Source organism: Urocampus carinirostris, chromosome 9, assembly GCF_059441175.1.
Source record: "Urocampus carinirostris isolate Australia breed hairy pipefish chromosome 9, RoL_Ucar_1.0, whole genome shotgun sequence".
In the NCBI taxonomy this organism is placed as follows: domain Eukaryota; kingdom Metazoa; phylum Chordata; class Actinopteri; order Syngnathiformes; family Syngnathidae; genus Urocampus; species Urocampus carinirostris.
The window spans coordinates 39,668,770-39,690,977 of NC_142357.1; the positions used below are offsets into that span (position 1 = coordinate 39,668,770).

Sequence of the window (22,208 nt, forward strand, 5' to 3'; positions counted from 1 at the left end):
CTTTATTGCATTCGGGACACGTTCAAAGTTCCAGACGTTCAACATTGGTCTTTATAGTCTTCTCAAATAAAGTTATGATATCTCGTGAAGGTCGTCCGCCCCGGCTCCTCCAGCATATCGGCTTGTGACTTCCTGCAACAACGTCATCCCACGACCTTCACCAGATGCCTACATACTTATCATGAGTTACTATCCACATTCCACAACACTTTCTATAGTAGTCCAAATGCAAAGCCTGGGGGTCGAGGGACATTTGTTGTCCGTCTCGCTTGCGTAAGGACAGGAATTCCGACATCTTCGTATGCGTGGTTCCTGACCCACAAAGAAGGACTTCCTGGCGTTACCGTCATTGCGCCCAGACTGAAAGCGACGTCAGGGAAGAAGTCGTAACGTCTTCCCTTTGCCGGTCTGAATTACGACTTCATCTTCTTCCACTACTCCGTTTTACTGCCGATCCGTGAACCGAAGCTTTCCTCTAGGAACCTTCAAACGTTTATCATATCTCCAATTTGAGCCATCCAGCTCCAAAACATCTCCTTTCTTCTTGTCTCCTTCTCACTCTTCTCCAATGGCGGCTGCCGCCCATTCCGGACATTTCCTGACCACCATCTTCAATAAATAAATGGGTTGAAATGAAGTCGCCTGCCAGTTACAAAGAAGCGACTCCGCGAAGACCCCGCCAAAATAAAAATAAACGAATCAAGCAGAATATGAGTCACCTAATCGGCTCTCGTACGTTCGCCTGCCCAGATTCTGACGAATGCTACACGCTAACTAAATATTCGCGCTACGTGCTGCCGTAAAAGAGTACTAAATCATCTCCGTGGAATGAAATGCATATTTTATTTTGAAGGCCATCTTCAGTGAGTCCTTCGAGCCGTGACCGAGGAAACATAAATCTTATCTGCAGCACGGATTAAAATTGAAGAGTGCTTACTCTGATTTTTTTTCTCCCCAAAACAAATGACAATATTAGCCCTATTTTCCTCCTAAAACCATATTCAAGGGACAGTGTGTAATATTTTGTTGGAATAATGTACATCAGTTATTCAACTTCACTATAATCTATGTGTGTTATATGTTTGCTTGGAAATATTGTGTTTACAAAATAGAATGTTCTCACACTAAAAGTTTTCCACTGCACCCTGGCAAGAACTAAAGGGATGAATCAGTTACAGATTTGACCGCAGGACAAGGTTCTTTCCTGAAAATAGCGTGAAGAGAGCTTATCAGTCACATTTCAAATGACGAGTTATTGTGCAAAAACTGGTTTTAACTGGAACATTTAACCTTCAAACGCACCCCTTCCGTTTAACAGTTGAAACCACATTGTAACTAGGGCGTTCCTTTTCTAAATAAAAGGCAAGCAGAGGGAAAACTGCTTTAGAGTGAGTTGTGAATGATAGCTCTCAGTCTTCCTGTCACTTTCCTTGCAAATAAAACCATACACAATTCTCTGTGTCTTTTTGTATGCAGGTTTTTGTTACAAGTGTTGGGTTGAGCCTGACATATTTGACCACTACACTTTACTGTAGGGCAGGGGTGGGCAATTATTTAGAGTCTGGGGCCACATTGGGGTCAGAAATTTGGAGACCCGTCCTATTTTGTGTCATTAATTATTATGTAGTATTCCCAGTATTATTTTTGTAGTATGTGTCGTATTTCTACAGTAGTATTTTGTAGTATTTCTGTGGCACGTCCATAATACAAAGTTTGTTGTTCATCTGTGGTATTTTTATAGTATTACTGCAGTTGTATTTTTGTAGTATTTTTGCCGTGATGAATCTGTAGTAGTATTTTGTGGGTTTCTGTCATATTTCTGTAGTAGTATTTTTGAATCATAGCATTACTGTATGGTCTATTTGAAGTATATACATAGTGCTATTTTTGTAATATTTATAGAGTATTTTTGTAGTGTTTTAGTATTTCTAGAATATTACTGCAATTGTCTGTCTGTAGTATCCATTATATTTTTGGAATGTTACCGTTGTTGTATTTTTGTAGTATTTCTGCTGGAATACTTTGTCATAATATTACGGTGGTAGTATCTTTGTATTGTAGCATTACCGCATGGTATTTTTGTCTTATTTACATGGTATTACTGTAGTTGTATTTTTGCAGTATTATGTCTGTAGTAGTATCTGTCATAATATTTCCATAGTAGTATTTTTGAATCATAGCAGTACCGTATGGTCTATTTGAAGTATATACATAGTGCTATTTTCGTAATATTTCTGGAGTACTTTTGTAGTGTTTTAGTCTTTCTTGCTGTAATTGTCTGTCTGTAGTATCCATTATATTTTTGGAATGTTACTGTTGTTGTATATTTGTAGTATATCTGTGGTAATACTTTGTCATAATATTTCTGTGGTGGTATTTTTGTATCATAGCATTACCGTATGGTCTTTTTGAAGTATTTACATAGTGCTATTTTTGTAATATTTCTGGAGTATTTTTGTTGTGTTTTAGTCCTTCTAGAATATTGCTGTAATTTTCTGTAGTATTCATTATATTTTTTTAATATTATTGTTGTACTATTTTTTGTAGTATTTCTGCTGGAAAACTGTGATAATATTTCGGTGGTAGCATTTTTGTATTGTAGCATTTTTGTATGGTATTTTTGTCTTTTATACACGGTATTACTGTAGTTGTATTATTGCTGTTTTATGTCTGTAGTATTTCTGTCATAATATTTCTGTAGTGGTACTTTTGTATCATAGCATTACTGTATGGTATTTTTGTTGTATTTCTGTAGAAGCTTTGAGAAGTATTTTTGTAATATTTCTAGTGTAACATTTGTGTAATATGTGAAAGTGACAGAGTGAGAAAGAGAGACTTAATAATCGGCTCGTGGAATGGAGGAAAAAAAAGGCTGATACCGATACTTGTCGAGTTCCCAAAAACGGGTGCAGAAAATCGGCCCTCCAGATAATCGGTCGACTTCTGGTTTTGATGCAGTATATTTTGGTGTCTGAAATTTGCGCAACGAATATATTTGGATTCCAATTGATAACAATTTCTTGCATTGCACAACTAAGCTCCAAAAGCTTCCCTAGATTTGCATTCCCATGTTTCGAGCAGCTAGCACGGATTTGGAGCACAAACACCACGCTAGCTAACACGCCGACGAGCGCCACGCTAAAAGCCTTTTACTCATCTTTTGGACGTCTGCATGACTAAAGTGGTCTCGGGAGCCACTCGCTTCACACTTCACCGCTAAAAGCGTCTCTGCGCTTTTAGGAAAGTGCACACACACCTGGAAAAAGAGGTGTGGACATTGTCTAAAATGGACAGACAATGGTAACTCTACTTGAGAACGTCTCTACTTACAAAAGTTTCAGGTTACAAAACACCTGAATGGGAAATTATCGCCTCTGGTTACAAAGGTGTGCGTGAATCCCAGCATGCTCTTCATGTCCCCTTCCCTACTTTATGGTACCGCTACCAAGAGCTATCATTCACAACGGACCCCACGTAAAACAAGGAGACAAGAAGAGGAAGAGACTTTTTCTGGCCATACAGAAAAAGCAAGAGATAACCGAAAGGTATGAAAACACACCCAGCTACGCAGGAGGAGTTCAGAGACAACAATGAGAAGGACACAGCCGTCTTTCCATCAGTCCAAACGAAAGACATTTTGACAAAATTCCAAAAAGTTTCAGAATCACCCAGAAAAAGTGTTGACAGGTTGGGCTGTCACTCATTATGATGATCTTTGCCTGGCGCATTTTCCAAAGATTGTCAAAAGCTAGCAAAAACAGACGTCGTTGGATCAGTTTTTCAAGAAACACTAGGCAAAAAACCTCACAGCTAGTTAAAAGGTAAATGAATACTAATATTAATTCCCTTTTTAAAAAAAAACTCTTTTCATGTTTATTGTGTGGTAATTTTAATTTGAATATGTTCTGATGCTCTTTTATGATTAATTAAAAAAATATATACATCAACGTTTTGCGGGAATAGGAACGGATGAGTACATTTACATTGAAAAGGTGTCTCTACTTACAAATGTTTCAGGATTCAAAGCAACTCCCAGAATTCATTCCGTAAGTAGAGGTACTTCACAACTGGATCACAAGGACTCCCCTCGTCACTCCAGTTTTACAACGTCATTAGTTCCGTGATTTTTTCCGTATTCAAATAAATGCAGATATGCTACTGACTAAACTACCTCCCAGAATGCCTTTCATGATCTCGTGTGCTTCGTAAAAACTTATTGGGTCAATATGATACTTTATTGTAGATACTGTACATACTGGCTATGGGTCCCAAAGCTTGCAGTGATGCTAAATGGAGAAGCAAAAACATGAGAACCATGGAAAGAAAGCTTTAGATTATAAAGATGTACGAAGAAGTTCTCTAAATCGCCACCCTTGCCAAGCAGCATGGCCGTAACCCATCAAAGATCGGGACTATTAAAAAAAAGTAGGCCATTAAAGAAAGGGCAGGCCAATCCTCACTAACGGAAGTTTAAATTCTAATCCAACATGTCCTCCCTCCTATGCATCCACCCGCTACTCCACTGTACCATCTCAAGTCACGTCACACCAAAAGGAAAATTTAACGTTTCCTTAATTACTTGATAATCTACATAGTATGTGGCACAGAAGTAGTACTTCCTATGTATCATTTTGCTATCTCAATGTTGTGTTTGGAACACATCGGCATAGGTTTGTTTCCCCACTATATGGAAATTACAATTGCTGTCCCAACCGGAAAATCGATTCGTGTCCTATCCTGGAGCTCGACTCTATTTTCGTTTATTTCTTAATCAAAGCAGGGCTCATGTTCACTCGTACGAGCAGCTTGCGTCCACACGTTTACAGGCGGGCCGACGTGCTGCTGCGGCATATCAAAAAGGCCTAGTGGCGAGTCCTTCCAATGAAAATGGCGGCTTCTCCACTCAACTGCCGCCCTGGGAATACCGACTCCTGTTCCGGAAATATTGCCACCATTCCGGTCTCCAGGACTTCAGAGAATGCGGGCAATCTGTCGGAATACACGTCCCTGCGTGGACACTAAAAAAAGCAGGCTCGGGTAATGATGAGGTTAGGTAACACGAAGAGCAGGATTGATGCCGATACCAATTATTAGTATTAAGAGGAGGTAGATAACCGATCAATATGATGTCAAGAAGAATCTCACTCCCCTGGAAATGAAGGCGTCCTGGGTTTTTCCAACATTGCCTTTCCCATAGACATCATAGGCGCCGCCACGAGCGGCAGCCTTTCCAGCAACTCAGTGTTATTTCGCTCTTTTTTTGTTTTATTGTTTTAAGTGTCTGCTTCTATCTTCGGTGTTTTTGTCCCACACTTTGAAATAATTAATATCCTATTGTTATGGGTTTTAAGGCACAAAAATGCGTTTATTCGAGGAATCAACTCCTTGCCCTGAAGAATTCTCGAGCTGGCATGATGAGGGGGCCCTATCGTGGATGGAGAGCTAGCTAAGCGGCTAGCGGCGTTATAAGTCTTCGGGTACCGTACGTAATCATGGTAAATGTGAACTCTCTACCAAATAAGACCGACGAACTGACTGTCCTGGTGAAAAACATCAAAGCGTCAAGGGAGTGCAGTTTGCTGTGTTTTACGGAAACGTGGCTCACGTCTAGCATCCCGCACGTTAACGTGGAGCTACCCGGCTTCAGCGCTGTTAGGACGGACAGAGACACAAAAGCCTGCGGGAAGCGGAGAGGAGCCGGACTCGCCATCTATGTAAACACGAGGCGGTGTAACCCTGGCCACAAAGATTTCCATCTGCTGCAGGCACGTCGAACTTTTGGCCTAGCGTGTGACGTTATCCACTCCGCTGTTGCTAAACTACAACACAGCACCCCGAGGCCATCCTGTAAATCTGTTAATAATCAATACAAGGATACTGCTGAAAGTGTGAATTTCCCTACGGGGGATGAATAAAGTATCCATCTATCTATCTATCTTGACAAACACTGGTCACTCGATATAGAGTTTTTAGCAGTATCGTGTAGACCCTTCTATCTACCGAGAGAGCTAACTGTGGTCATTGTGGTTGCTGTTTACGTTCCACCGGATGCTAAAGTTAGCATAGCGCTAAATCTCCTGCCCGCTGCTATCAATAAACAGCAGCTTGCACACCCCGACGGAGCTTTTATCGTCGCCGGCGACCTTAATCAGGCATGCTTAAGGACTGTACTTCTCAAATTCATTCAATACGTGGACTGAGAAATTAGGGAAAAAACACTGGACAGTAAGATCAAATATCTAGTTGGATCCGGCCATCTCTGTCTGTCCCTCACCCCCTCCGGAGGAAAACAAAGCCTATGCAACAAGGACAGTACAAACATCTTTGTTCCTTTATCTCTTTGCTTTCTTATCCTCACTGTTAAATGTGGACCTGGAGTGCCACGTCCAATACAACCCATTCTGAAACAATGAAAATAAAGGTATTCTATTCTATTCTATCTAAAAGGAGTGTCGCCGTCGCGGTCCGTGTAACGTGTTTAACAAGGAAGATTGACCGGCTAACAACCGGTTCAGCGTGTCCCCTGCCCACTGCCCAAAGACGGCCGGGGAGGGGCTCCGTCACCCCCCGAGACCCTATTGAGGAGAAGCGTCACGGATAATGAACGGATGAGAGGCGAAGGTCTGAGCAAAGTCTAAATAATAGTGAGCAACAGTGAGCCACCAAATCCTTAGCAAACGTCTCCAAAACCTGACACACCAATTACATTTTGTTTTTTGGCAACACTGCTCAGTTTTTCAAATAGGAATCAATTGCAATGTGAACCTCCCTGTGTGGAGTTTGCATGTTCTCCCTGTGCTTGCGTGGGATTCCTCCGGGTACCCACATTCCAAAAACATACATGTCAGGTCCATTGGCTGGTCCGAATTGTCCCTAGGTGGGAATGAGCCAGTGACTTGTCTGTCTCTGTGATTGGCAACCAGTCCTGGGTGTCCCCTTCCCACTGCCCAAAGACAGCTGGGATGGGCTCCGGCACCCCCGCGACCCTACTGGGGATAAGCGGTGTAGATAATAAACGGATGTCTCGTGACATCTTGGAAAAGTTTTCATGGTATTGTCCCAGATCTGTTCCAGCCAAGATTCCCATGCTCCACTCATCTGCAGGGATTGAATTCCCCCAAAAAGCGCCCTCTTATGGAGAGCTGTCAGAGTTGCCGCCTATAAATCATTAAAAATAACGCAGTTTATACCGGTCAACCTGTAGGTTTTTGCCGTGCAAAGTACGTTTATTATGCGTTTTAAGACGTGCACGACGTACAAGAAAATCTGTACGGAAAAACACAAATTTAGCAATGATGGGTACCATTCGGTATATACCAACTATCACCAAACGACAAATCAATCAAGTCAAACGAGTTCGCCGCGGTAGCCTCTATCTCGGTATGGTTTTTATCGTTGCAAACGAAGCGAGCGGTTTGATGCTACTGTGCGCCTGCGTCTGCCGCCTGGGGATTTCCCATCATGCATCATTCAACATCGGATTTCATGTGGTAGTTGTGTAGTGAAAGGAAGTCAGTCTCTTTTTAGAGAAGCGGCTGTTTCGGCTCAACTCAATAAAGAGAGTTGGCTCTCAAAGGGCTCACTTGCTTTGATGCATTCGATTACGAAATATGTAGTTGTATAAAGAAGTGAAGAAAAAAAAGGAAGTATAAAAGGAGAAAATCAAAAAAGACTGGTATGTGGTTATCCCTTTAATCAGTATATTAACAACAATAATTTAATGCAGAAAATATATTCATAATTGGAACAAGAAAATGTATTATTCTACTTAATTATATTTGCATGTACTTTTTCCTTCTACAGTGAACGTCCAAGCGACTTCATTTTTGAACTTTTTTTTAAAATAAACCTCATTCATGTCGAGCAACTCTGTATCTCACAACAAAATGTTAATTAACAATATATATGATATAACGAAACATGTGCAATATAACATGTTAAACTACATAAATAAACAAGTTTGAAAAAAAATATGGTGTAAGATTATTTTGTATTTTATAAGGGAAAATACGACAGTTTGTAAGGGCATTGTAAGATACAGAACTGTACTTAATCACATTTTTTAGTGGAAGGGCAATGTTGGCAACAAGATTCACTTGATATAATTAGAAATGATTTGAATGCAACACAAACTTTTTCTTCTTTTTTCCGTGTTTTTTTTCCCACTTTTTTGTTACTTTTTCTTTTTCTTCTCTATTTAATTTTTTCCTACATTTCTTTCTTTTCTTTTTTTTCTGGCTTTTTTAATTTTAATTTTTCTTTCTTTTTTTCTCTTTATTTGTTTTTTTTCTCAGCTTTTCACTACTTTTTCATTTTGGTATTTTTTTCTTTGTTGTTCTATTCCCCCCTTTCTTTAAGTCATTGTGTGCATAATTTTACATAATATTTGGTCATGTTGGGATTAAAGAAGCAAAAAGAACCCGAAGAGCCGTTTAGACCCGAAAGAGCCGGTTCCTTTTAATGAGCCGAGCCGAAGAAGCCGGTTCTCTACTAAATTTACTCAACTTAGTTTTTACTTCGACTCGACTTCAAAATATCGCATTTAGGACAACGTCAGGGGAACCCGTGTATTTTTACCTTCATGCACTGTAACTTTGACTTAAGTCGCTTCATTTTGAGCCCTGATTTTTGTGCGCTGGCTAGATTTTCTTGTGCGCTGAGAATGTGCGAGCAGTGTGCAATTGAGGGAACACTGTATGGCAGTGTCATGTGATTACACAATCGTTGCAATGTCGAATAGATTTCAGTGAATCGCGCTGTGAATATTTCAGTAGGAGGAAGGCATAGGTCGTTAGCTAGCCCTGCTACTGCCATCCTCGGTTTCTCCAAATAGCGCCATTTGTGCTTTCCGACAAGGTGAGTCACCTCATCCGACAGCTGCACAATAGTCCTTTGACTAGTTATTGCCGATGGCGTTTGAATAGAATAGCTTTTGTTGCGGTTGTTGTTGTTTAATGGCCTCACCCACTCTTTACTACGGTTTACTGCCATCACACAGTTAGGTCACGTATATGCAATACAGATTTTGTAACGTGTCTCTGTTCAAAGATACTTCTGATTAAAAAAAGAATACCGTAAATTCCGGACTATAAGCCGCTACTTTTTTCCCTAACTTTCAACCCTGCGGCTTATTCAGTGATGCGGCCAATTTATGGAATTTTTCTAACGGCTGCCGGCGGCGCTCGAGTGTTGCTACCATTAACTGCCCTGTCAAAGCTATATTATTATTATTAAAGCTTTGAAAACTCTCTCGGTGTACCGTCTTTCTTTGTAAATATGTGTAACCCATGTATAATATGTATTTGCAACTGTATATTTTTGTAATGTATTTATTTGTATTTATTTTAGACACTTATTCTGATATGTTTTGCACGGGTGAACGAAAAATGAGGGGCGGAACAAACGCGGGGTGCCGAGTTTAAGTGGGGACCGCTAAAGGTGAGGGACAGACAAGGAAAGAAGAGGGGGTAAAAAGTTGGTTAAAGAAAAAGGAGTTGCGTGAGTAAATGTGTTCATCTGATATATTTTTCCTACCCTTACCTTTGGAAATATACACTTTTTTCCTTGGATTACTTTCAACGGGACCCGGACTCTGCAGGTCTGCATCAAACCTTAAGTACCGGTATCATTTTCCGTTCATTTTGCCGGCTGTGATTTTTGGATTGTGGACTTTAATGAAGGACATTTAGTTTCAATCGCGGGACTTGAAGTCGGGTTTGGGTTAATTTTGTGTTTGTGTTAAATGTTTAAATGTGGGCGCATGCGGCTTATATACAGGTGCGGCTTGTGTATGTACAAAATCGGTTTTCCTCTTAAAATGTGGTGGGTGCGGCTTATATTTAGGTGCGCTCTATAGTCCGGAATTTACGGTAATTCTCCCTGGAAACGGGGCAGAAAAAAAAAGGGTGAATCCATAAAGCCCGTCTTGCCCTACATTTTTCCTGATTAGGCCTGCCCTAATAAGACCTCCTCTAGCCTGCTCGGCTGCGATTGAACTGCAGATTAGACATCAGTGGGACTCCGTCCCACATGTGGACGCCGACCAGGATTATTGAAAACACTTCAAAGCCGGCCTGCCTGGAAGTTTCTAGAGAAATAGGAGAGTGACGTCTTACTGGGAATACTGGCGGTGCCAAAAGACCTTCGGATGATGCCGTCTTTGCTGACAAAATGAGCCAGGCATCAATAATCAGGGTTCATACACCATTTTATGGGTAAATTCAAGCACTTTTTAAAGACTTACTAAGCCAATTTTCAAACCTTTCCAGTACCATGAAAAAAAGAAATCCAGTGCCTAAACCCGGTCCTTGCGTGGCACTCCGGTTTCCTCCCACATTCCAAAAACATGCATGTCAGGTTCATTGGCCGGTTCAAATTGTCCCCAGGTGTGAATGAACGAGTGAGTTGTCTGTCCCTGTGATTGGCTGGCAACCAGTTCAGGGTGTTCCCTGCCCACTGCCCCAAGATAGCTTGGATGGGCTCCAGCACCCCCGTGACCCTACTGAGGATAAGCGGTGCAGATAATGGATGGATGGATGGATGGATGGAATTGATCATGCATACATACCAGTGTGTCCTATGGTAGAGGGCAATTAAGCATTCAAGAAAATCTTTTAAAAATAAGGATGAGCCCATTTTTACACTACCTTTACGGTTGGATATCACCGAATAACAGGAATGGCTCGAATAACAGAAATTCTGGACTACAGAGCACATAGGTACTTACTTGTCAGCCGACCTCACATGGACTGTCAATGCTATCGATATTCTAAAGTCAGCCAGACAAAGGCTCTACTTCCTTCGTCAACTCGAATCATTCAGAGTCCGTCAATTCATTCTAGTCAATTTTTATCGGGCTATCATTGAATCCGTTTTAACTAGGTCAATCACAGTCTGGTTTGGTCGCGTCAATCAGAAAGAATTGTCAAAGATGGAATCAGTAGTGAGGACGGCAGAGGAAATAATAGGTACTGGTCTCCCGTCCCTGTATAGTATCTACATCGAACGAACTAGAAAACGGACACTGAAAATTATGGAAAATCTCAGTCACCCTGCTCGCAGGTACTTTGATGACCTGCCGTCAGGTCGCCGTCTTCGCTCCTTTGCGAGCAAGACTTCACGTCTTAAAGGGAGTTTTTACCCTTCCGCTATTCGCATGTTCAAGGAGAAATGATTACCGTATTTTCCGCACTATAAGGCGCACCTAAAAGTCTTAATTTTTTTCAAAAGCTGACCATGCGCCTTATAATACAGTGCGCCTTATATATGGCTCAATATTAAATCACAAGGTCTCACAACTTACGCAACAGCCGCCGACTCGATTTGCCCCCGAATGTGGAGTAGTCCGCGGTGTATGCTGGGGTTTATATACCGGCGTTTCATTGGCTAACCAATGTGTCAATCATCAGTCAAATCGTTCGCTATTGGCTGGAGTTATTCGGAGCGTCGGATTGGCTAGAGGGCCAAAACAAATCCTGCAATTGGCCGAAAAAGATGTGTCAATCATCCGTTAAATCGATCGCTATTGGCTGAAGTTATTCGGCGCCTCGGATACGCTAGAGGGCTAAAACAAACCCTGCAATTGGCCGAAAAAGATGACTGAATAGCAAGCTTGCTAAACTACGCCATAAAGAAACATGTTTCATTAGTCTGTATTTGTAAACATTTTACTCTCCTGGATTTACTACACTCACGGTTGTAAGAAGACCACGGTTACGTATCATTATTTAACGTGATGGCTGCAAGAGAACTTAGGTGAGCTATGCGGATTTATATTTTCCCGGTATCTTGTTTTAGAACGATCTTGATGTTGCTGTGATGAGTTGAGTGAATTCAACTCAATTCCAAGTGTTAATTGTCATATGCACAGTAAAGTTGCGAGCGAAAAAGAAAATAGAAACTAAGGAATGGTTGGCATTTCTTGAATCCCAAGACTTTAACCTTCCGAATGATGGAACGATGCATTTGAGTGACATCGTACGGACACCGCATCCGCACGTGTCTACGACACGTATTTGCGTCTTTGCAAGCTTTGGGAATGTTAAGGGGGTAATCAGTTGGACTGAACCATCTGACTGTTTTGTCGACGTTCCCATTGTAGCGCCTTATAATCTGGTGCGCCTTATCTATGGAAGATATAGGACCAAAAACTATTTTTTGGGGGTGCGCCCTATAACCCGGTGCGCCCTATAGTGCGGAAAATACGGTAGGTTATTATGTATAGTATTATTATGCCAACGACGTTCGTCCGACCTATTCTACTTTAGTCTTGTTAATTTACATATTTTTTTAAACTATTCTATATAATTACCTTGTACTATACACTACAATATCTTTATTACTCTATTCTTTTTACATCTGTTTATCATTATTGAGAGTTCGCGTGTCAAATGATTTCTTGTATATATCGTGTTTATGGTTTATATTGGCTGAATAAAGATTTCCTTGATTGAAGCCGCTCAATCCCAAATTCTCCGGACCCCGATAAAAAGTCAATAAAACTGTGTGACCTACCTCGAGTTTGTCGAAGCGCTCCGCGAGGGAGGAGACCTGGTGGTCCCGGTGTCGCCCCACCAGCTTGCAGAGGGCGCAAACCAGCTGCTCGTCCACCAGGCAGTACATGTCCAGTTGGCGGTCCCGGTGCTCCGGGCAGGTGGGGCCCCCGAGACGGGCTTCGCCGGCCGCCGTGGGGTCCAGCAGCCGGTGGCTGGTGAAGGGCTTCTTGTTGGGGTGCGTCGCCCGTAAACAGCGCTCGCAGTAGGACACCTGGCAGGTCACGCAGGTCTTGACGGCCTGGCGAGGGGGGTCCTGTTCGCAGAACTGGCACAGGACCTGTAACCCGCCTGAAATAGGAGAAGAACAAGAAACGAGGATTTATTTTGTATTATTACTGAATTTTCCACACCGGTTATAAGGCACACCCCCCAAAAAATGGTCTTTTGCCATATATTTTTCAAACATGAGCCGCACTCTGGACTATAAGGCGCACAAAATGGAAACTACAGTGTGAGCGACTGTATATATTCACATATGCCTCTTCTATGCAGCAGTGTGTTGGGTAGGCAGCACTAAGAAGGAAAATGCCTCTCGTCTTAATAAACTGGTGAGGAAGGCGGGCCCTGTTGTGGGCACAGAGCTGGACGGCCTGACAACTGTAGCTGAGAGACGGGCACTGAACAAGCTGCGGTCAATCATGGAAAATTCATCACATCCACTACACAGCATCATCTCCAAACGGTAGAGCAGCTTCAGCGACAGACTGCTGTCACAGTCTTGTTCCACGGACAGACTGAGGAGATCATTTCTTTCTCATGCCATGAGGCTCTTTAACTCCACCCGGGGGTGTAAAAGCCCACATTAAACCCCACCCCCACGTTAGCATAATACCCTATTTTTGTTACAGTGTGTATTATTGTGGAATACAAGTAGAAACAGGACTGACAGTACTTTGGCTGGGTCAGGGCGACTCCAATTATTTGCTTAACTGATGAGAATTTGGCTGGGTCGGGGCTGGTTTTTTTGCCCGGCTAGAGAAAAACAACAAGTCATCGCTGACCGAAAACACAGTATAAATGCCACTGTCGCCCGGACAACTCTGGAAAAACACGACTGAATGTTTGGATGAAACAGCAATGTGTCCCCTCTCATTTCAACTCTCTCTGCTCTCTTGTGTATGTTTTGGATCGAGGCCCGTATACGTTCTGCTCCGAAATATTTTCCGTAACACTATTTAAATACTCCATAGCAAAACGTTATATTGGGTATTTTTGTATTCTATATCTTTATTTTATTACTTTATTTTTCTACACGAGGATACTGCTGGAAGTGTGAACTTCCCTACAGGGATGAATAAAGTATCTATCTATCTATCGGGCTCTTATAGGCTTATGGTTTATATGAGTGCAACGATTGTACAGTCAGCAAGTGGAGCGGACCAAAATCGCACAACATTCTATGCAACAGAAACCGAACCCGGGTCACTGCAGCGAGTGCGTCGACACTTTACCCCTAGGTTTGCGCACCTTTTTAATGGGCAAGTTTATCCCTTTTCAAGGACTTTCAAAGATAATTTTCAAATTTTTCCAGTATCAATAAAAGAAGCTTCAAACCCTAACTCTATCCCCAACCTTGTTTTGAAAACTCTAAAATCTTGAAGCCCAAACCAAAGCTCTTAACCCTAGCCCAGTTTTAAACCCTCGCTCTAAACGCATTTTGAACCCTATATTTTGTTTAAAAACCTATGTGGAGCTCAAACTCTAGTTCCTAACCCTATAACAGGGGTGTCAAACTCATTTTAACTCTGGGGCCACACAATAGAACAAACATTCTGTTGGGGGCCGGACTAGTGGATTAAAGAGAAAGAAAAAGAGATAAAGAAATAAGAGAAAGGGGGAGGGAAAAGGAGAGAGGGTGGGACAAAGAAAGAAAAAGAGAGAGGGAGAGAGCGTGAGAAACAAAAGATAAAAAGTCGTGAGAAAGGGGGAAAAGAAAGGGAGAGAAAAAAAAATCCAAAGAGAAATGGAAAGACAGAAGGAGAGAAAAGAAAGCGCGAAGGGTATGAAGAGAGAAAGAGAAAAAAAAGGAAAAAAGGAAGTTAGAGAAAAAGAGGTTAAAAGACACAGAGAGAGAAAGAGACAGAGAGCAACAAAGGAAAAGAAAAAGACAGACACAGAGTGAAAGAGACAGAGTGGGAGAAAAGGGGTGGAAGAGAGAGAGAGAGAGAAAAAAAAAGAGAGATAAAGAAATAAGAGAAAGAGGGAGGGAAAAGGAGAGAGGGCGGGACAAAGAAAGAAAAAGAGAGAGAGGGACAGAGCGTGAGAAACAAAGGATAAAAAGTCGCGAGGGAGGGGGAAAAGAAAGAGTGAAAGAGACAGAGTGGGAGAAAAGGGGTGGAAGAGAGAGAGAGCGAGAGAGAGAGAGAGAGAAAGAAATACGAGTACAGTGTCTTTGTGAGAGGCACCAGGCTTTGGCAACATCAAGTTGACATATTTCAACCTGCAGCTTGTTTTTCTCTTGCGCTTCTCTGAGTGTTGTCTCGCGGGCCGGATTCAATCCCTTAGCGGGCCTGATCTGGCCCGCGGGCCGCCTGTGCCCTATAATATCCCAATAAAGGGCATAGATAGATAGATAGGAAGATGGATAGATACTTTATTCATCCCCGTAGGGAAATTCACACTTCCAGCAGTCTAAACCTTAGTTTCCAAATGGAGCCCCAAACCATCAAATACATTTAAAACTTGAACACCGAACCCGAGAAAAGCATTTACAAGCATTTCGTTTAGATTTCAAGCACTTTTCAATCCTGAAAAAAACAAAGATTCAAGTATTTTCAATGATTTCAAGAACCCATAAGAACCCTGTAGAACACAGGTGTCAAACAGGCGGCCCGCGGGCCAGATCAGGCCAGCTAAGGGATTGAATCCGGCCCGCGAGACAAACTCAGAGAAGCGCAAGAGAAAAACGAGCTGCAGGTTGAAATATGTCCACTTGATGTTTCCAAAGCCAGGTGCCTCGAACAAAGACACTGTACTTGTATTTATTTCTCTCTCTCTCTTTCTTTCTTTCTTTTTCTCTTTTTTCTTTTTTCTTTCTGTCTTTCTTTGTTTCTGTCGTTCTTTCTTTCCTTCTTGCTTTCTTTCTTTCTTTTTTTGTTTCTGTCTTTCTATCTTTCTTTGTTTCTGTCTTTCCTTCTTTCTCTATGTCTTTCTTTCTTTCTTTCTTTCTTCTCTTTTCCACCCCTTTTCTCCCACTCTGTCTCTGTCTCTTTCACTTTCTGTGTCTCTCTTTTTCTCTTCCTTTGTTGCTCTTTGTCTCTTTCTCTCTCTGTGTCTTTTAACCTCTTTTGCTCTTACTTCCTTTTTTCCTTTATTCTCTTCTCTCTTTCTCTTTCTTTATACCCTTTGCGTTTTCTTTTCTCTTTTCTCTCCTTCTGTTTTTCTATTTCTCTTTGGGATTCTTTCTTCCGCTGCCTTTCTTTTCCCCCTCTCTCATGATTTTTTATCTTTTGTTTCTCACGGTCTCTCCCTCTCTCTCTTTTTTTCTTTCTTTGTCCCACCCTCTCTCATTTTCCCTCCCTCTTTCTCTTATTTCTTTATCTCTCTTTTTCTTTCTCTTTAATCTACTTGTCCGGCCCCCGAGAGAATGTTTGTTGTATCGTGTGGCCCCCGAGTTAAAATGAGTTTGACACCCCTGCTGTAGACGAACAGTGGTACAGATGACATAAGAGAAGGTATTGGAACGTATCTCATTATCACACTATTTTTACTCATGGTGTTGAAAACGGCGATTTGCGTAATGCATTTTGCTCAAAATTTCAAAAAGTCTCCTGGCTATGCCGCAGGGTTCGCTTTAACCTCAACCGTGATCTTTTATCTTAAACGCTGGATTTATTTGAGATAAGAACCGGGTGACTGTATATTCTCTTTTCTCTACACTACCGAGAAAAATTCCTACCGTAATATTTCCGTAGCAGTAGTTTTGTATTTTGAATTATTTCCAAATGAGTTCCTTTGTAGTATTTATTTAATATTTTTTTTACTACTACTTTAGTTGAACTATAGTAATATTTCTACCAAAATATCTATGCAGCAGTATTTCTGTATTATAAGATTACTCTAGTGGTATTTCTGGAGAAGTATTTTCAAGTATTTCCATACTAGTATCTTTGTAGGGGTCCGGTGCACAAGCTCTTATAATAACAATTTTGGGTGTCCGATGGTCATTCTATAGGGCAGGGGTCGGGAACCTATGGCTCGCGAGTCATATATGGCTCTTTCTATGAGTACCTGTGGCTCAGAGCCAAATTTGATTGCATGCAAATTTTCTCCATCTCGTTCAAAATTTTAGACATAATCCTGTGCAGATATGCGCAAAGCCAAACCCAAATTGAATTGTACTGCAGTACTGTAGAATATATAGGGCACGTTTTTCACTACAGTTTACAGTCAAGGTGTCACCAAAAAATAAATAAAAATAAACTCGTTTTGGCTGTACAACGCTAAAGAATCCTTTATATAAAAGCTCACTATATAATCTGTGTTCAGTGTTCAGATACCTTATGATGAATCCACAGAACACACTGTAAATACGCCAAAACACCAGAAAGAGAACTTAAAGTTATTTGATTGGGTGAGTGGGAGGGATGGGTGGAGCTATGCAAAAATTGCAAGCAATCCCTCCCATCTCTCGCCCTACGCCGTCTGCGCCAAAGGTAAGCACATCAGGCTCACTGTTTGCAGAATGTTGTGACGTTTTTACAAAATAACTGCTTGCATCTGGTTTTGAAACCAATATGTATAAAAAAAAGGGTGAAAATGAGTTTAACCGATCTTGAGTCATTGCAAGAAAGAGACAAGTTTAAAGTGGTATGTTTGTCGATTTTGGGACAGGGGCTCTGGCATTATTCTCTTTTCATCATTTTTATCAAATCATCAAAAATAAATGTGCTGAAGACTAAGCTTTTGTCTGGGGCGCGGGTTTAGCAATTGAGTCAATTTGTCTCATAATATATGGTGTGGCTCTTTCCCAAAATAAAATTAATATATTTTGCTTTTATAGCTCTTTGAGTCAAAAAGGTTCCCGACCCCTGCTATAGGGGTAAGAACATTGTTGGGACTTCTGGTGTTAATAATACAGTATTGGGATTGCGTTACTGATGACATTTTCCAAGAGGTAATTGGTAACTGAGTCAGATTCCATTTTTTAAGTAATCCTCCCAACCAATGTTCCCTGTAATTTTCCACGGGTCTGAGCGTTCACACAAAGTCGGTGAGCAACGCTTGAAACAACAGTGAGCAACAGCAACCCCAAGTGTGGCAACTAAATCGTTATCAAACATGTCCAAAACTTGACATCAAGTTACAATTTGCTGAGTTTCCAGCAAAGCAAAATTATTTTTCTCTTTTGAATGAATTGACTCTATTGTACTATTGCAAAGGTTGTACGGCCTACAAACGTCGTTTGTTTTTACAATTCTTTCACAAGATTTCCATTTCTATTATTCCTGGTATCTTTTGTTGCATACTGCTAACATTTTTGGGGGCTTATTTAGTCGGTACAGAACTGTATTTAATTACATTTTTTAGTGGAAGTACAATGTTGGCAACAAGATTCACTTGATATCATTGGAAATTATTTGAATGCAACACATACTTTTTCCTCTTTTTTTCTTCTTTTCTTTAAATTCCTTTTTAAAAAAAATCTCATTGTGTTTTTTATTTTTTCCTAGCTGTTATTTTTTTCTTGCTTTTTTTGTTCTACATTACATTTTTTTCCCTTTATTTGCTTCTTTCTTTTCTTCTGGCTTTTTTTCTGATTTTTTTCCTGCTCTTTTTCTCTTTTTCTTTCCCTTTGTTTTGTTTTTTTCTCAGCTTTTTACTACTTTTTCATTTTGGTATTTTTTTTCTTTTTTGTTCTATTTCCCCCCCTCCTTTAGGTCATTTTGTGCACAATTTTACAGAATATTTGGTCGTGTAGGGATTAAAGAAGCAAAAACAATTTGAAGAACCATTTGGGACCCGACAGAGCCGGTTCTTTTTAGTGAGCCGAGCCGAAGAAGCCGGTTCTCGAAAAACTCTACTGACTTTACTCAACTTCGTTCTACTTCGACCTTGACTTCCAAATACCGCATTTAGAACACGGCGTCAGGGGAACCTGTGTATTTTTACCTTCATGCACTGTAACTTTGACTTAATTCGCTTCTTATTTAGCAATTTCGAGCCATGATTTTTGTGAGCTGGCTAGATTTTCTTGTGCGTGAAAAAGCTCTGGGTAGTGCGCAATTGCGCACACACACAGCTTAGAGGGAACATTGCTCCCAACCGTGGTCATCGGGCAGGGTTGGGTAGGGTTACTTTAATAACTCAATTTTGTGCAGGCTTGGGGAGTAACGGAACACATGGAACGGCAAAAATGATGTTGGCAAGCTGTTTGGATTTATTTTCATTTTGTTTCTGTCGCATTTTATGTTCGTTTTGCCAGAGATAACAGAGATCAAAGCCAGGAGAGAAAGCTTACCATGTGTTGTGAGTCATCATTTTATTCATATTTAGTTTCTTTTGTCTTTTATTAGCATATTTGGTATTAGAGTCATCCAAAAGTAATTGAAAGTAATCCAGTTAAAGTAACCCTACCCAACCCTGTAATCGGATTGCTTCCTAAACCTTTAAGGAACCTAGAGAGGTTTACATACCCTGAAGCGGGTTACAGGCGCTTTTGGCCAGCAGGGCGGGGCTGTGGTTGGCATTGGCCAGGTGGTTGGAGGCGGCGGGGCTGCCCCGGGCGCTGCCCCCGCCGGTGCCGCTCATGGCGGCGGCGAGGGGGCGCCGGCTCTGGTCGGGCGAGTTGGGTCCGCTGAGCGAGACCTTCTGGAAGCGATGGATGATGTTCTGCAGCGTCACATTGCGCTTGAGGCCGTGAAGTCCCCGCTGATCCAGCGCGACCACGTAGCGGCAGGTCGGGCAGGGGAAAGCCGAGACGGACGAGACGGGCGGCGTGCCGGACGGGCGCAGACACAGCAGAACGCGTTGGGCGCAGTTGAAGCAAAGGCTGTGGGCGCAGGGCAGAAGAAGGGGATCTTGGAAGAGCTCCAGGCAGATGGGGCAGGTCAGCTCCGACTCAAGGGTTTCCATCTTCACTCGGGCGGCGGCGAATCCCACGCAAGCTGGCCTCCCACCTGCGAGAAGCCCGCACAAAAAAGGAAAATGGTCAACATCATCAAGGACTTTTCTCACCCCAGCCACCACCTCTTTGACCTGCTGCCTTCCGGCAAGCGCTACAGGTCGCACGAAACAAAAACAGACTCAGACAGTTTCTTCCCCAGAGCCATTACCACCCTTACACACACCGCACAAAAAAACGAAAACTCTTGCAAACACACTACCTCATACGAACGTAAAATGGTACTCATGCCTATGTTTCTTTCACAATGTTTACTGCTCACCTTGCACAATGTTGACTATTTTTTGCACTATGTTGACTACAGTGGAACCTCGGTTTTCGAACGCCTCTCAGTTCAAACAAATCGGAGTCCGACCAAAAATTTCGAGAAATTCTTGCTTCGCGGTTCGGTCAAAAAATCGGAGTTCGAACGCCGGTAATGCGTGAGTGCGTACGCTAGGGTGCGATGCTAAACGGCGCACGGGTGTTTTAGCCCCTTATTATGCCTCCGAAGAAAGTCAGTGCAAGCAGCAAAGTTGCTACCGGTGAAAAAAGAAAAGTAGTGCGTACAACTATTGCATTTAAGAAAGAAATAATAGCAAAATATGGAGGAGGTGTCTGATCTTGCTAGGGAACACAGCATGGCTAAATCTACGATCAGTACGATACTAAAGAATAAGGAGGCTGTGAAATCTAGTGATGTGGCTAAGGGAGTGAGGGCTATAAGCAAGCAACGGCCGTCCACCTGTGCCTTCTGCTGACCACCACAAAGGTAAGAAATCCTATCCATAATTCTTTTCTTTATCCTTTTTTTTTATTTTTACACGTTCATGTTAGCGTAATCTTTCGTACGGAAGATTACGATAACGCGAACGTACGATTAGCCTGGGTTAGCATTCAAGGTGAACATTCAGGGTGTCGAAACGGAGCCCAACATTCAGGGTGTTGGAACGGAGCCCCCTTTTCAATGAACCGCTCACCACTTGTTGGGAGACCCGGGTGCTAAATGACTTGTAAACGACCTGATTTTTTTATTTTTACACGTTCATGTTAGCGTAATATTTCGTACGGAAGATGACGAAAACGCGGACGTACGATTAGCCTGGGTTCGCTTTATGTTTACGTTAAACATTCATGGTAAACATTCAGGGTGTTGGAACGGATTCAGGGATCAGAATGGAGATTTTCATTTTCAGCTGAAATAGCCAGGGTCCAGGGGCGGAGCCCGGTGGGGGGCGAAGCCCCCCTGAAGCCAACAGCATTTATCTTATTTGCTATGTGAAAATTGCACTAGAATGAATTAAATCCAACAAAACAGAAACCATGTATTTTATATATATATAAATTAAAAAAAAATAATATATTGACATTAAAAGCATTTGTAATATTGAACATGATCATGATGATACAAAATAATTTATTTTAATCATGTTTATAACAAATTTTAAATTTTGTTTATCCTGTTCTAAATATTGTATAAACACAAAAGATAAAATCATTTCATAAATCAATAGATTTATAAATTCCTCAGATTGGGATTTTCTGTCACACAGGGGAACCAGTGGTTGACTGCTGCTAGTATTTGAAGTGGAAGGATTTGGAACGGCCAATAATGTTGAACCGGTGGTGTTACTGTTAGTTTCACTGCCGATTTTAAATGCGGATCCGAGTGCATCATTTGATCGCCGGCAAGCTATTTTTGCTTTGTGCTTGTTCATTTTAGCATGATCGAGCAGTGCCACACAACCTCGCGTACCATAATTGATCAGATCGACACAGTATAGACACTTTGCGATGAACCGGCTCAAAGTTTCTGTAACTTCCTCGATCTTTGCGCCGATTTTAACGTTTACTGTGACAGTCTTCTCCAGCCACGACCACTTCAATGTATTCTCGATTCCTTTATCAATCTCGGAGACAAAAGCCTCGTCTTCTTTTCTTAGTATTTTCATATTTACTTTTTCAAACACTCATTTCACCGTTTGAAAAGACCGGAAGGAGCGCCATGTTTGAGAAAGCCAATGCTCTGAACAAAAGCTCCGCTGATTGGTTATCAGCGAACCTATCGACCAATGGTAGGAGTCGATCTATTTGTTAGCTAAACCACGTTGTGTGTTATAGATCTAATGCGCTGCGCTTCTTTTTGCCGATTTTTCTCGCGATCTCTAACTGCTAACTTGGGGTGATGAAACAGTCACGAATCATACCTCACCCCCCCAAAATATTTTCTCATCGAATTTAGACGATTTACGGGAATGACCTTTGGGGTTCGGAAACAGCGGAAATCCGCGGATCCGCGGAAAATTCTGATCCCTGCGGATTAAAACGATTTGCATTATTTTTAATAGGAAAAATGATTTCGGTGATGGAACAAATCGGTTTTCGAACAGGGTTCTGGAACGGATTATGGTTGAGAACCGAGGTTCCACTGTATTTTTGTACCAAATGCATATTGCACAACCCTTACGATACCAAACTGTCTTACGATACCAACTGTATGTAACATCCTACATGCCGACATTTCTTTGTGTAAATTATAACTATAACCTTAT

The 22,208-nt window shown here is 41.7% G+C and overlaps 1 protein-coding gene across 1 annotated transcript in view; it reads right to left on the bottom strand.

Moving 5' to 3' along the window:
- Positions 1-22,208, bottom strand: part of mid2 (midline 2) — a 125,766-nt gene that overhangs the window by 52,573 nt on the left and 50,985 nt on the right. The window contains exons 2-3 of the mRNA XM_088344259.1: positions 19,190-19,672; positions 12,514-12,842 (exon numbers count right to left, since the gene is read on the bottom strand). Of these exons, the coding sequence (XP_088200385.1) occupies positions 12,514-12,842; positions 19,190-19,628 (768 nt within the window). The 5' untranslated portion in view covers positions 19,629-19,672. The remainder of the gene's footprint in view (positions 1-12,513; positions 12,843-19,189; positions 19,673-22,208) is intronic.